Source organism: Staurois parvus, unplaced genomic scaffold (assembly GCF_062004578.1).
Source record: "Staurois parvus isolate SC_StPar_1 unplaced genomic scaffold, SC_StPar_1.0 ptg000187l, whole genome shotgun sequence".
Taxonomy (NCBI): domain Eukaryota; kingdom Metazoa; phylum Chordata; class Amphibia; order Anura; family Ranidae; genus Staurois; species Staurois parvus.
Genome location: NW_028317983.1, coordinates 7578657 through 7593358, shown reverse-complemented (window position 1 = coordinate 7593358; position 14702 = coordinate 7578657). Strand labels below are relative to the sequence as shown.

Sequence of the window (14702 nt, the reverse complement as noted above, 5' to 3'; positions counted from 1 at the left end):
GCCATAAACGGGTTGAACATCGGCCGATTTTTCAAACGATAAACGAAAAAATCGGTTGTTCGTTCGGCCGACGTTACCACCAATGAATAATAAAAATCGTCCGACTAAATCATAAAGTTCACCCCATAACTTCTGTCCCTTTCAGGTCACAGCTCATGCGCAGATTTTTTATTGTTAAAACGATCGTCCGCTTTGCCCATCATTGCCGGGAAAATCGGCCGATCGTCCAAATCGGCCGCAAATTTCCAACATAACTGATAATCTGAAAGTGCAAAATACATGAAAAACAGGCAATGAACTAATCCACTAACGGTATGAAAATCAGACGATTAACAACCCATCTATGGCCTGCATTAGTTGTTGATTCTGAAAACATGTGTGGTCAAATTTTTGCACTAAAACTCAAGTGCTCAAGACAACTTCAACAATTTTAAGAGCGTCAAAATTCTTGTTTTGTCTTTTTTTTTAACCCTTTCTTAGCTAAACCATCAACAAAAAAATAATGCCAAATTATTATTTCATTTAAAAAAAAAGGAATAAATATTTATGTTACAGTATTTAATGCATACAAACTGTGTGGTCATAAATATGTGAGGTCGTAGGTGAGAAAACAGTGACTTATAGGGCACCTAATAATTAAACCTTGACCTTGTCCATGTAATTATAGCCATATAATAACAATTAGTGTCCTTCAAACTCAGTAATTGCATTTTTCCAATATATTTATTATCCTGAGGGGTAGTAGAAGCCATGATGTATTTTCAAAATCCTCTGACTAATGAGTCACCACGGTAGATAATGCTGATTTATAGCTAGAAAATATGTTCTTTGCCACTAATCTTTAATAAAAACTAATGACAACCTTTTGCTGTGGCATGTCATATTATGACCATCAAATAAACAAAGATATTAAAAGATAGTCTTGTTGCCTGGGGATCTCTAACATGTGCGCACAGAAACCCTTCACTCTCCAGGTATCGAACCTTAAAGCTATATATTTCCCAAATGTAACCTGCATCATATTACATTATTTCTATGTTGTTTTTAAAGGCAAACTATATTTTTCCTATTTCAAGCCCAATTAAACTTTACGTTTAAATCAGCTAAATAAATTCCAGGTGCATCAACATAAAAGGTATGCAGGTTCTACGGAGTAGAAAAGTCTGTCTCCTGCCAGCATGCTGTAGAGAAGATCTCTTGCATCTTGCATGGAAGCAGTGATCTCTCTGGGGAGGTATGGGACACCCCCAGCTGATTTAGAGCGAGGGCTAATTGGAGCTCTATAAATCTAACACAGCAGTCGGTTTGCCAGACCTCTGCAAAAGAACAACTGCTTCTACACAGTGAAAGAATGAACCTCCTGCGCTAGGAATGGGGCCCTATCTTACAAGCTGCTGACACTAAACCTCCTACCAAAATGAGTGAATAACAATAAATAATATAAAGTGCAGCGCTAAACCTACAATCCCATATATAATAATGAATATATAAAGTGCTAAAAATATGTGCAAAATATATATTGGTGCAATATACAATCCAATAATAATAAACTCAAAATATTCAATATAATATAAATATATACTAGTATATATTTATATAATATTGAATATTTTGAGTTTATTATTATTGGATTGTATATTGCACCAATATATATTTTGCACATATTTTTAGCACTTTATATATTCATTATTATATATGGAATTGTAGGTTTAGCGCTGCACTTTATATTATTTATTGCTTCTACACAGTGACCTTCACTACAGCATGCTGGCAGAGGACAGGCTCTTCTACTCAAGCTGTGGCTATTTTCTAGAGAAATTGAACTTTAAGATGTTATAAATCTTTTGTTTAGATACAAAGGAATATATTTGGCTGACAAACTGAATGACAAATTTGACTTCAAATGATAAGTACAGTTCAAAGCTCCAAAAACACTACTGCCTGTAAGCAAAATAAATTGCTCTCATCTCAACAAACATCAGTTTTTGAACCAGCTCATCTGCATGGTTTTGCTGTATCATTTTATGGATTTTGATCCAGCGCCAGTACCTCCTCTCTAGTTGGAAGACAGGCTAGCATTCAGTTTGCTGTGCTTCACATTACAGTGGTCATGTGATTGGGCAGACCTTCCCCAATCACATGAAGACTGTTAAGGCATCCCCTTCTCACCCAGCCCCGGAATCCCCTTAATAGGGGATGTCTTAACAGTCTTTACAGTTGTGACCAAAATTATTCAACCCCCAATGCTGTAAAGGGGTTTAGGGACTATAGTGTACATTTGGAATTGTATTCAGAATCAAATCCTACAAGGACGTTGTAACTACCCAAATGCAACTAAAATGACATCAATTGTTTATGTAATACAGTAGTAAATGGTTCTTATGTGGTTTCTTCATTGCCACAATTATTCAACCCCTTAAAGACTACCACTCTGAAGAACAGAGGTTCATACAGGTGCTTTCCATCAGGTATTGAAAACACCTGTGGATGTCACCGAGCAGCAATCAAGCATAATAAGCACCAATTAGGCAGCTTTAAAATGACTGTGATACTCAGCTCCTTCTAGACATTTACTGGTGTGGTTACAAACATGGTGAAGGCAAGAGAATGGTCCAGGAAGACAAGAGAAGAGGTGATTTCTCTTCACAGGAAGGGCAATGGCTATAAGAAGATTGCAAAGATGTTAAACATACCAAGAGACACCTTAGGAAGCATCATTCGCAAATTCAAGGCAAAGGGCACTGTTGAAACGCTACCTGGTCGTGGCAGAAAGAAGATGCTGACTTCGACTGCTGTGCGCTACCTGAAGCGTAGAGTGGAGAGAAGTCCCCGTGTGACTGCTGAGGAACTGAGAAAAGATTTGTCAGATGTGGGTACAGAAGTTTCAGCCCAGACAATAAGACGCACACTGCGTAATGAAGGCCTCCGTGCCAGAACTCCCAGGCGTACCCCCTTGCTGTCTCCAAAGAATAAGAAGAGTCGACTGCAGTATGCCAAAAGCCATGTGGACAAACCACAAAAGTTGTGGGATAGTGTTCTGTGGACTGATGAAACAAAATTAGAACTGTTTGGGCCCATGGATCAACGCTATGTTTGGAGGAGGAAGAACAAGGCCTATGATGAAAAGAACACCTTGCCTACTGTGAAGCATGGTGGAGGGTCAATCATGCTTTGGGGCTGTTTTGCTTCTGCAGGTACAGGGAAGCTTCAGCGTGTGCAAGGTACCATGAATTCTCTTCAGTACCAGGAGATATTGGATGGAAACGTGATGCAGTCCGTCACACACCTGAGGCTTGGGAGACGTTGGACCTTTCAACAGGACAATGATCCCAAGCATACCTCCAAGTCCACTAGAGCATGGTTGCAGAGGAAAGGCTGGAACATTTTGGAGTGGCCATCGCAGTCACCAGACTTAAATCCGATTGAGAACCTCTGGTGGGACTTAAAGAAAGCAGTTGCAGTGCGCAAGCCTAAGAATGTGACTGAACTGGAGGCCTTTGCCCATGAAGAATGGGCGAAGATACCCGTAGATCGCTGCAAGACACTTGTGTCAAGCTATGCTTCACGTTTAAAAGCTGTTATAACTGTAAAAGGATGCTGTACTAAGTACTAAGATTGAATGTCACTTGGGGGTTGAATAAAACTGATAATGCTGTGAGCACAGAAAAGACATTTGTGGTTATTTCATTATAACTGTTATGTTATATTTGTCTGACCTACAAGTGCCTCTTTAATGTAAATGTAAGCAAGATGACTGAATGATCAAAAGCAATGTCAAACTGGCCAAAACACTCAATTTCAGTGGGGGTTGAATAATTTTGGTCACAACTGTATGTGATTGGGGAAGGTCTGTCCAATCACATGACCACTGTAACTGGCTGTCACAGTGGTCACATGACAGGGAGTCTGTCCTGCTGTCTCCTGATCATTGCTTGCTAGAGACCAAGAACTGTCAATGACAGATTGGTCACTATTGTGGGGGTGTACAATGGCGCACTCTCAGCAAAGAAACCTCAGCCACCAATGAACACATATGTGCAGCGTGTGTATGCATTAAAGCCTACTATCAGGACTTGCATCTGAACCTGCAAACTCTGCTGTGTGTGGCAGTATCTCTTCTTGCTGAGCCACATGAGATGCTGGACAGCTCCCTGCCTGATTCCTTAGAAAACTTGGCTCTCACAGACCTGTACCTTCTTCTTTAAGAGGCTCCTCTGTCCTGCACTCATTACCTGTATCAATGGCACCTGTTTGAACTTGTTATCAGTATAAAAGACACGTGTCCACAACCTCAAACAGTCACACTCCAAACTCCACTATGGTGAAGACTAAAGAGCTGTCGAAGGACACCAGAAACAAAATTGTAGACCTGCACCAGGCTGAGAAGACTGAATCTGCAATAGGCAAGCAGCTTGGTGTGAACAAATCAACTGTGGGAGCAATAATTAGAAAATGGAAGACATACAAGACCACTGATAATCTCCCTCGATCTGGGGCTCCACGCAAGATCTCACCCTGTGGGGTCAAAATGATCACAAGAACAGTGAGCAAAAATCCCAGGACCACACGGGGGGACCTAGTGAATGACCTGCAGAGAGCTGGGACCAACGTAACAAAGGCTACCATCAGTAACACACTACACCGCCAGGGACTCAGATCCTGCAGTGCCAGACGTGTCCCCCTGCTTAAGCCAGTACATGTCCGGGCCCATCTGAAGTTTGCTAGAGAGCATTTGGATGATCCAGAAGAGGATTGGGAGAATGTCATATGGTCAGATGAAACCAAAATAGAACTGTTTGGTAGAAACACAACTCGTCGTGTTTGGAGGAGAGAGAATGCTGAGTTGCATCCAAAGAACACCATACCTACTGTGAAGCATGGGGGTGGCAACATCATGCTTTGGGGCTGTTTCTCCGCAAAGTGACCAGGACGACTGATCCATGCACAGGACAGAATGAATGGGGCCATGTATCTTGAGATTTTGAGTGCAAACCTCCTTCCATCAGCAAGGGCATTGAAGATGAAACGTGGTTGGGTCTTCCAACATGACAATGATCCCAAACATACCGCTCGGGCAACGAAGGAGTGGCTTCGTAAGAAGCATTTCAAGGTCCTGGAGTGGCCTAGCCAGTCTCCAGATCTCAACCCCATAGAAAACCTTTGGAGGGAGTTGAAAGTCCGTGTTGCCCAGCGACAGCCCCAAAACATCACTGCTCTAGAGGAGATCTGCATGGAGGATGGGCCAACATACCAGCAACAGTGTGTGCCAACCTTGTGAAGACTTACAGGAAACGTTTGACCTCTGTCATTGCCAACAAAGGATATATAACAAAGTATTGAGATGAACTTTTGATATTGACCAAATACTTATTTTCCACCATAATTTGCAAATAAATTCTTTCCAAATGTGATTTTCTGGATTTTTTTTCTCATTTTGTCTCTCATAGTTGAGGTCTACCTATGATGCCAATTACAGGCCTCTCTCATCTTTTTAAGTGGGAGAACTTGCACAATTGGTGGCTGACTAAATACTTTTTTGCCCCACTGTATGTGTTCCTTGGGTGGAAACAGGTTATGAAAGAGACTGCCTCCCAGACTAACTGGAGTCAAAGGACAAGAGAAATAAAGACATGCAATGAAGGACATAAAAGTTCCCAGCACAAAACTATACACTGACATTTTTACAGAGGCTTTGTTTACCATAAAGACACTCTCAGACTGGTGCCTAGGGTGGCGGGCCTAGAAGGGGAAAAAACAAGCCTCAAAATTAACAAACTGTGATAATTATTCATTATTTTCCTTTCTTCTTCTGTCAACTTTAGGAAACTCATAGTCAAACTTGTAGGGAGAAGCTTGTGCAGGGAATGTTGAGAGGAGTAAAAGGATTCACCAGAGTTCAACAAACCATCTCTGATTTCTCTTCTCTCCTTCTCCTTTACAGTAATATAACTGTAAATATACTATATATTATGACAGTTTTTCATAAAAAAGTCCCATTGAAGATTGTAGAAAAGGGCAAGCGATATTTAACTTTTTTCTGAAAGTTATCAGAATTTCACAGCTACAGTGTATAAAATATCTGTAGCCATTAGGCTTTGAAATTACATTGAAAGAAGACTGTTACAGTATATGGTTGATATGAATAAATTTGGCCATAGACCATTAAAACACTTACAGTATGTCTTAAATCTTAACTCCAGCTTAGACTCACAGATACCATACACATATGTGAAGAGTTTAATCCACTAAAAAATTGTAATTCTGCATATCCAATCTTGTGGTCCAGACCTTTCTGCCAGAAAGCACAGCCTAGTCCTTTGACCACTAAAGCATCAGCAGAAGCACAGCTTAGTCAAGACTACACCCGCATCCTGCTGATTGGGCAATAAAGGAACAGCACTGAGTTTTAAATATTCTCATTCTATTTTCTCCTCACTATATTCTATGTCATCATTATTCCTTAAGAAGCCACGTGATCGGTGGCGTAACGCGTAGGGGAGGGGCTTTAAAATCACCACGCTCGATGGGTCCATACTGACACCAGCTGGTCATTTTAGGATTTTCACCACTGCCAAAACTCAGGAAGATACATTTTTTGCACAAAGCGGTTTATATTCAGTTATCATGTGTGCATTACCTTTATTGATAAAATGTTTTTAAAGGGTAAAACACTATGATTTGATTATTCCTTTATATAAACCACCGTGGAAGGAGAGCCTATCGAAGGAGTGAAGGGGGATCCCATTCAGCAGGATACCGTCCCATCCACATTTTGGTCCAATTAAAGGGACACAAGCGCTATATGACCTCACTTAACGGTTTGGTCATATATTTGAGGTGAGAGCACAACCGGTGGGGGAACACACAATTTTGAGTTATTACACACGGGAGATGAATTAAGAAGCACTGGATATTTATTTAATTTAAAGTGAACACATATTTCTGAAGAAGTATATATGGACTTTTTTTGACATGTACATGGACATTGCTTTTGACTATGGTTACTGATATTGGTTTATTTATATTTTATGGCACTTATTATTAATAGAAGCACATTGATGTATTCATCATTTGATATTAGCACTATTGATTGAAGCGCAGCACATTTTTGTAATTTAATATTCTCTGTCAGTACTTGTGGTCTGTAGCAGAACCTGGTTGGCTCACAGTATTGCCCCTTCCTTCTCCCAGTCTGAGCTCTTCAGGGAATTATAGGAGATATCAAGATTCAGGAACTGTATTTACTGGTACACTTTCAATAAATGTATAACTGCATTTACTTTAGAATTTCATATCTGCCTGGAATTCAACAATAAAATATTAAAGCATATTTTTGAAGTCAATGTACCTTTAATATTAATGTCGATATCTTCCACTCTCTCACACACAGTTTTTGTAAGTGATCCGACAATGGAGTCCATGATGTTGAAGTCAGCTACATTGTAAACATGGTCAGTGTGTGGTTCTGAGGCTATCTCCTTCAATTCATTAAGGTCAGCATTTTTCACACCTTAAATAAATCAATAATTTAGAATGTAAGTGGTGAGTTTGTTACAATCAGTACAAATAAAGAAAAACACCCAAAGATTATGTTATCAAAATATTTAAAGGGCAAATCCACCTGAAACTATGGCAGCTTAAAGCTCCATGCACATTGGCTTAACAAAACTCTGCTCCTAGAGGAGTTTAGCATTTTGCCTGTAGAAGCAACTAATGTTATCCTATGTGTCCATGCACACTGGTAGTCTTTTTAAGCTCAGCATTTAAAGGCAGAGAAAAACCCATCTGTTTTGCATTTTTGAGAGGCAGAAAAAAATGCTAAAGACTCCTATACACTAGTACTACAAATGCTCAAAATTAGCATTTATTTCTGCCAAGAACACTGGTGATATTTTAAGCCAGTGTGCATGGAGACTAATTGTAGTCCATATGGTCCAACATGCGTCAGACCTGGTCTGCATGGACGGTATACATTCCTGATAAAGAGATGGAATATGGTTGGACATGATGCTTAGTTTTAATTGTATGCTTGGCAGAAATATTGTGTCTACAATTAATATGTCTGAAAATCTGGCTCTCCCATACCTCTAAACTTTCTGAGAAGAGAAAAGGCGGAGATTTCTGTGACGTCACCATGTTCTGGCTGGTGGTCTGACACCACGGCAGGGGCGGACTGACAACTCATGGGGCCCCCGGGCAATAGGGGATCATGGGGCCCCTGTGTCCTTGCCCAAACTCAAAAAAGCCTATGAAAAAGGTACCAGGGGCATCTCATGGGGCCCCCTACTCACCACGGGCCCTCGGGCAGTGCCCGAGTTTCCAAATGGTCAGTCCGCCCCTGCACCGCGGGAATTTTAAGTTTGTACATTGTCTTTATGCACCTTATCTATGTAAGTGCAATACTTTAATAAATCTTTTGTTGGTTTATCAGGTTGCACTATGAAGTTTTTTTCTTCTGTTTTAAACCTTTCCTTACATGGTGTGGAGAGCTGTTTGGTGAGATGAATCCGTCGAGGTGAACCTGCAGTTGTTCCTTCATCTCCTTGATACTACTAACATGGGTGTCAGTGTTGGATTTGAATACCGTCTGCTCGTTTGATCTTTTGATTGGAGAGCAATGTAGTAAGAGGCTGATTTGTCTGTTGTGTCAAGCACTTGTCGACACCTATACACTATTGTTGGAAGATTTTTCAGCACACAGCACTGTGTCACTGGATTTGGGACTTTTTTCATTTATTCACTATATGAATTTGGACTTTTTATAACTCTTTAGCAATATACTTTTTGTCATATTACTATTTTGTGGATATACTGTGCTTGGTTATTGCATACGATTGTTTTAGTGCACAGCGCACTCATTTTTATATATGTTTTATATTTTTCTGGTGTTCAAGATAAGAGTAGCAGCAGTTCACTATATTTATTAACATATTTATTTATTGTCATCAATTTTTATGGGTGTAGCGCAGGTTTTTACTTTTTTACTTACGCTCCCTGTTATGCAGACCACAAAGAATGAATGCACAAAAAATGATTGGTTCAAACCACTTTTGCCTTTTTTGACTAATTCCTTACTTTTATACTGACTTTTCAAAATAACAAACAAAGCAGTTTGGTGTTGGACCAAAAGTTTATTGTGGCATAACATGTTTGGTAGTTTATAGTACATACATTTATTGGTGGTCTCTACATCTGATCCCCGGTGTTGGGGCTTGAGGGCCTCATGCAGCCCTTTGATGTTTGAAGTGTGGCCCCTGCACGTCAGCAGCCAGTAAAGGGAGCATTTACTTGTAAAATGGCCCTTAACCACTTCCAGACCGGACACTTTTACCCCCTTCCTGACCAGGGCAATTTTCAGCTTTCAGCGCTATCACACTTTGAATGACAATTGTGCGGTCATGCAACACTGTACCCCAATGAATTTTTTACCATTTTTTTGAGACAGATAAAGCTTTATTTTGGTGGTATTTATTCACCGCTGGCATTTTTATTTTTTTGCTATGCAAATGAAAAAGTCCAAAAATTTAGAAAAAAAGTGTTTTTTAATAAAATTTTGCAAATAAATAATATTTCATCATAAATCTTGGCCAGAATTTATTCCATTATCTTTTTAGTAAAACAAAAAAATCCAAGTTAGTTTATAACCAAAAATGATATATTTTAAACATTTTTTTACATTTTTATTTACATTTTTTATATTAATTTTTTATTTATTTATTTTTTTACATACTGTCACCCTAGCAGTACAGTGTCACCATAGTGACACTGTACTATTTGTGGGGGGTGATGAAGATTTTTTTTTTCTTTTTTTACACTGATTGCTTTTACACTTATATAGGATGTAAAAGCAATCATTTCTCTTTCTCTCTGTCTGCATTCTTGCAGTCATTGAGAAGTACTGAGTGAGCTGTGATTGGTCACAGCTTGTCACATGGTACTGTTGTGAATAGCCTTGTACCATGTGACCTCTGTGATCATTTACAGATTTCACACGTAGTAAGCAATGATGTCACAAGTGACATCTTGCTTACTACTTTGCATGTGATCACTGATTGGCCAATCAGTGATCACATGATCGGGACCTCGTACAGAGGTCCCGTCCGACGATCGGTGTTTCACTGTGTCTGGAGGACACAGCGGGCACCGGATCGCGGTGCTGCACACTCCCAGGGACCGCACACAAGCAGGGTGTGGGGAGGCCGTTTATAAACAGCCACCCGACCCTGCACTGCCACCGTCCGGCCGTTTATATAGAATGGCCGGTCCAGAAGTGGTTAATAGCCCAGTGGTTTCAAGTAACATGCCTCTAGTCTCTGATTGTCTCCTATAGCATGAATTCAGTCTCCAACCACTCCTAGAATGATATCTGACCATTTCCTCTAGCAAGTCCTCCATCTGTAACAGTTGTCTGTAGCATTACATATAATAAATACTATATGTGGCCCTTCGGAGATCTTGGGGACCGCATTTGAGGTCCCCGAGAGAGACAACTGAGGAGGAAGGATTGACAGATAAATGTGGTTCCAAATGAGGGACATGCCTTCTAAATTAAGAATGTTTGGGAACAATGGGCATTGGCAATGTATAACTTTTACCTTACAAATTCTCAACTGTTTTTGTTTTAGGTTTCAGATAGAGCTGGAAAGGGTTTAAACTTCTCTCAAGGTTTAAAGATCATCTGTGTTGCCATGGAGGAAATTTTCTTTTCCTGTTCTGACTCCAATCACCTGGACAGTAAGTGAGGGGAACTAATTCTTACAGTGGTGACAGAGGTGCTAAGCCTTCCATATTGTGATAGAAAAGTTGTCCTTATTGCTACCTGTGTTCCTCCTGAGATTTTACCTTCCTGTACTGTCTGACACCCATTAAATAGACAGGAAACTGGAAAATTCTCCTTCACTACCTGTTCTGCCTGACACCCATCAAATAGACAGGAAACAGGGAAATTCTCCTTCACTTCCTGTTCTGCCTGACACCCATCAAATAGACAGGAAACAGGGAAATTCTCCTTTACTACCTGTTCTGCCTGACACCCATCAAATAGACAGGAAACAGGGAAATTCTCCTTTACTACCTGTTCTGCCTGACACCCATCAAATAGACAGGAAACAGGGAAATTCTCCTTCACTACCTGTTCTGCCTGACACCCATCAAATAGACAGGAAAAAGGGAAATTCTCCTTTACTACCTGTTCTGCCTGACACCCATCAAATAGACAGGAAACGGGGAAATTCTCCTTCACTACCTGTTTTGCCTGACACCCCTTAAATAGACAGGGAATGGGGAAATTCTCCTTCACTACCTGTTCTGCCTGACACCCATCAAATAGACAGGAAACAGGGAAATTCTCCTTTACTACCTGTTCTGCCTGACACCCATCAAATAGACAGGAAACAGGGAAATTCTCCTTCACTACCTGTTCTGCCTGACACCCATCAAATAGACAGGAAATGGGGAAATTCTCCTTCACTACCTGTTCTGCCTGACACCCATCAAATAGACAGTAAATGGCAAAATTCTCCTTCACTACCTGTTCTGCCTGACACCCATCAAATAGACAGGGAATGGAAAAATTCTCCTTCACTACCTGTTCTGCCTGACACCCATCAAATAGACAGGAAACAGGGAAATTCTCCTTCACTACCTGTTCTGCCTGACACCCATCAAATAGACAGGAAACAGGGAAATTCTCCTTCACTACCTGTTCTGCCTGACACCCATCAAATAGACAGGAAATGGGGAAATTCTCCTTCACTACCTGTTCTGCCTGACACCCATCAAATAGACAGGAAACAGGGAAATTCTTCACTTCCTGTTCTGCCTGACACCCATCAAATAGACAGGAAATGTGGAAATTCTCCTTCACTACCTGTTTTGCCTGACACCCATTAAATAGACAGGAAATGGGGAAATTCTCCTTCACTACCTGTTCTGCCTGACACCCATCAAATAGACAGGAAATGGCGAAATTCTCCTTCACTTCCTGTTTTGCCTGACACCCCTTAAATAGACAGGGAATGGGGAGATTCTCCTTCACTACCTGTTCTGCCTGATACCCATCAAATAGACAGGAAATGGGGAAATTCTCCTTCACTACCTGTTCTGCCTGACACCCATCAAATAGACAGGAAACAGGGAAATTCTCCTTCACTACCTGTTCTGCCTGACACCCATCAAATAGACAGGAAACGGGGAAATTCTCCTTCACTACCTGTTTTGCCTGACACCCATTAAATAGACAGGAAACGGGGAAATTCTCCTTCACTTCCTGTTCTGCCTGACACCCATCAAATAGACAGGAAACGGGGAAATTCTCCTTCACTACCTGTTCTGCCTGACACCCATCAAATAGACAGGAAATGGGGAAATTCTCCTTCACTTCCTGTTCTGCCTGACACCCATCAAATAGACAGGAAATGGGGAAATTCTCCTTCACTACCTGTTCTGCCTGACACCCATCAAATAGACAGGAAACAGGGAAATTCTCCTTCACTACCTGTTCTGCCTGACACCCATCAAATAGACAGGAAACAGGGAAATTTTCCTTCACTACCTGTTCTGCCTGACACCCATCAAATAGACAGGAAACGGGGAAATTCTCCTTCACTACCTGTTCTGCCTGACACCCATCAAATAGACAGGAAACAGGGAAATTCTTCACTTCCTGTTCTGCCTGACACCCATCAAATAGACAGGAAATGTGGAAATTCTCCTTCACTACCTGTTTTGCCTGACACCCATTAAATAGACAGGAAATGGGGAAATTCTCCTTCACTACCTGTTCTGCCTGACACCCATCAAATAGACAGGAAATGGCGAAATTCTCCTTCACTTCCTGTTTTGCCTGACACCCCTTAAATAGACAGGGAATGGGGAGATTCTCCTTCACTACCTGTTCTGCCTGATACCCATCAAATAGACAGGAAACAGGGAAATTCTCCTTCACTACCTGTTCTGCCTGACACCCATCAAATAGACAGGAAACAGGGAAATTCTCCTTCACTACCTGTTCTGCCTGACACCCATCAAATAGACAGGAAACGGGGAAATTCCCTTTCACTACCTGTTTTGCCTGACACCCATTAAATAGACAGGAAATGGGGACATTCTCTTTCACTACCTGTTCTGCCTGACACCCATCAAATAGACAGGAAATGGGGAAATTCTCCTTCACTTCCTGTTCTGCCTGACACCCATCAAATAGACAGGAAATGGGGAAATTCTCCTTCACTACCTATTTTGCCTGACACCCACTAAATAGACAGGGAATAGGGAAATTCTCCTTCACTACCTGTTCTGCCTGACACCCATCAAATAGACAGGGAATGGGGAAATTCTACTTCACTGTCTGTTCTGTCTGGCACCCATTAAATAGACAGGAGCTAGTGAAATTATCCTTCACTTCTTATTCTGACTAATACTCATCAAATAGACAGGAAACAGGGAAATTCTCCTTCACTACCTGTTCTGCCTGACACCCATCAAATAGACAGGAAATGGGGAAATTCTCCTTCACTACCTGTTCTGCCTGACACCCATCAAATAGACAGGGAATGAGGAAATTCTCCTTCACTGTCTGTTCTGTCTGGCACCCATTAAATAGACAGGGAATGAGGAAATTCTCCTTCACTGTCTGTTCTGTCTGGCACCCATTAAATAGACAGGAGCTAGTGAAATTATCCTTCACTTCTTATTCTGACTAATACTCATCAAATAGACAGGAACTGGGGACATTTTCCATCATTAGTTGTTCCTGTCTGACATTACTCAAACAGACAAGTAGTAAGAAGAAATCTCCTAAATGGAGACACACCAATAAAAAGTTGGCAGAGGTTTTAACTCCTCTATACTCTAACCCAGCCTTTCTCAAACTTTTTACCCCAGAGGAACCCTTGAAATAATTTTCAGGCCTCAGGGATTCTTTGCTAAAATTTCATCTTCAGGGGTTAGTGGGAAGAATGACCCTTACTTTGGTAGTCTGTGGAAAAATGTTCCCCTTACAAGGGTAGCAAAAACTGCTAGAAAAATGATTTCTATCATGCTGCTGGCATTGCCAAGTGGCGCTGAACCAAGAACTATGTAGGCACCATCAAATGCGAGTTCAATCAACCACAGCTCAAGGAACCCATAGCAACGTCTGGAGGAGCCTCGGGTTGGGAATGGCTGCTCTAACCAAAACTAATGAAAAAAATGACTGAAGTTGTTACATTACAACTCTAAATTCCCAGTGTCCACTTTGAAACCACAAAGTCTTTTCTGTCACAGGGAAGCCAACTCTACATACCCCAGCACCTAAGGAATTACAACTTTCAGACTGCACCTGGTCCTGACATATCCACCAAAAATTTGGTATAGTAAAATAAATTCATTCTGTTGTTAAACCGAATGTTTTTATAGAAAAAATGTTTGCACAAGTAAACAACACAACAAAAAAACCTTGACACATTTCAAGTGCATAATTGTGTCAGTTTCTATTTGTTTAAAGCTCATCTCTGGGCATAAAAACGTTTTCCCATGTAGTGGGGCTTTGCCTGTGCTGCATGGGTTAATTACTAATTTTTGTTTAGGGGAGAGGAGAAAGGAGATTTACTTACCTAATCCTCTGATCCTCCCAGCACAAGACCAGTCTGGCACCCTCACGCTCCAGTGGTCTTGAGTTGTAGACTGTTCCTGACATCATCAAGCCCAGAGCAGGCTCTAAA

General features: G+C 40.9%; 1 protein-coding gene across 3 annotated transcripts in view; it reads right to left on the bottom strand.

Moving 5' to 3' along the window:
- The window catches only part of LOC149462058 (collagen alpha-1(XIV) chain-like), a 266392-nt gene that overhangs the window by 131567 nt on the left and 120123 nt on the right, over window positions 1–14702 (bottom strand). For all 3 annotated transcript variants that reach the window (XM_089677540.1, XM_089677541.1, XM_089677542.1), the window contains one exon: window positions 7349–7510. In XM_089677540.1, coding sequence (XP_089533666.1) covers window positions 7349–7510 — 162 coding nt within the window. The remainder of the gene's footprint in view (window positions 1–7348; window positions 7511–14702) is intronic.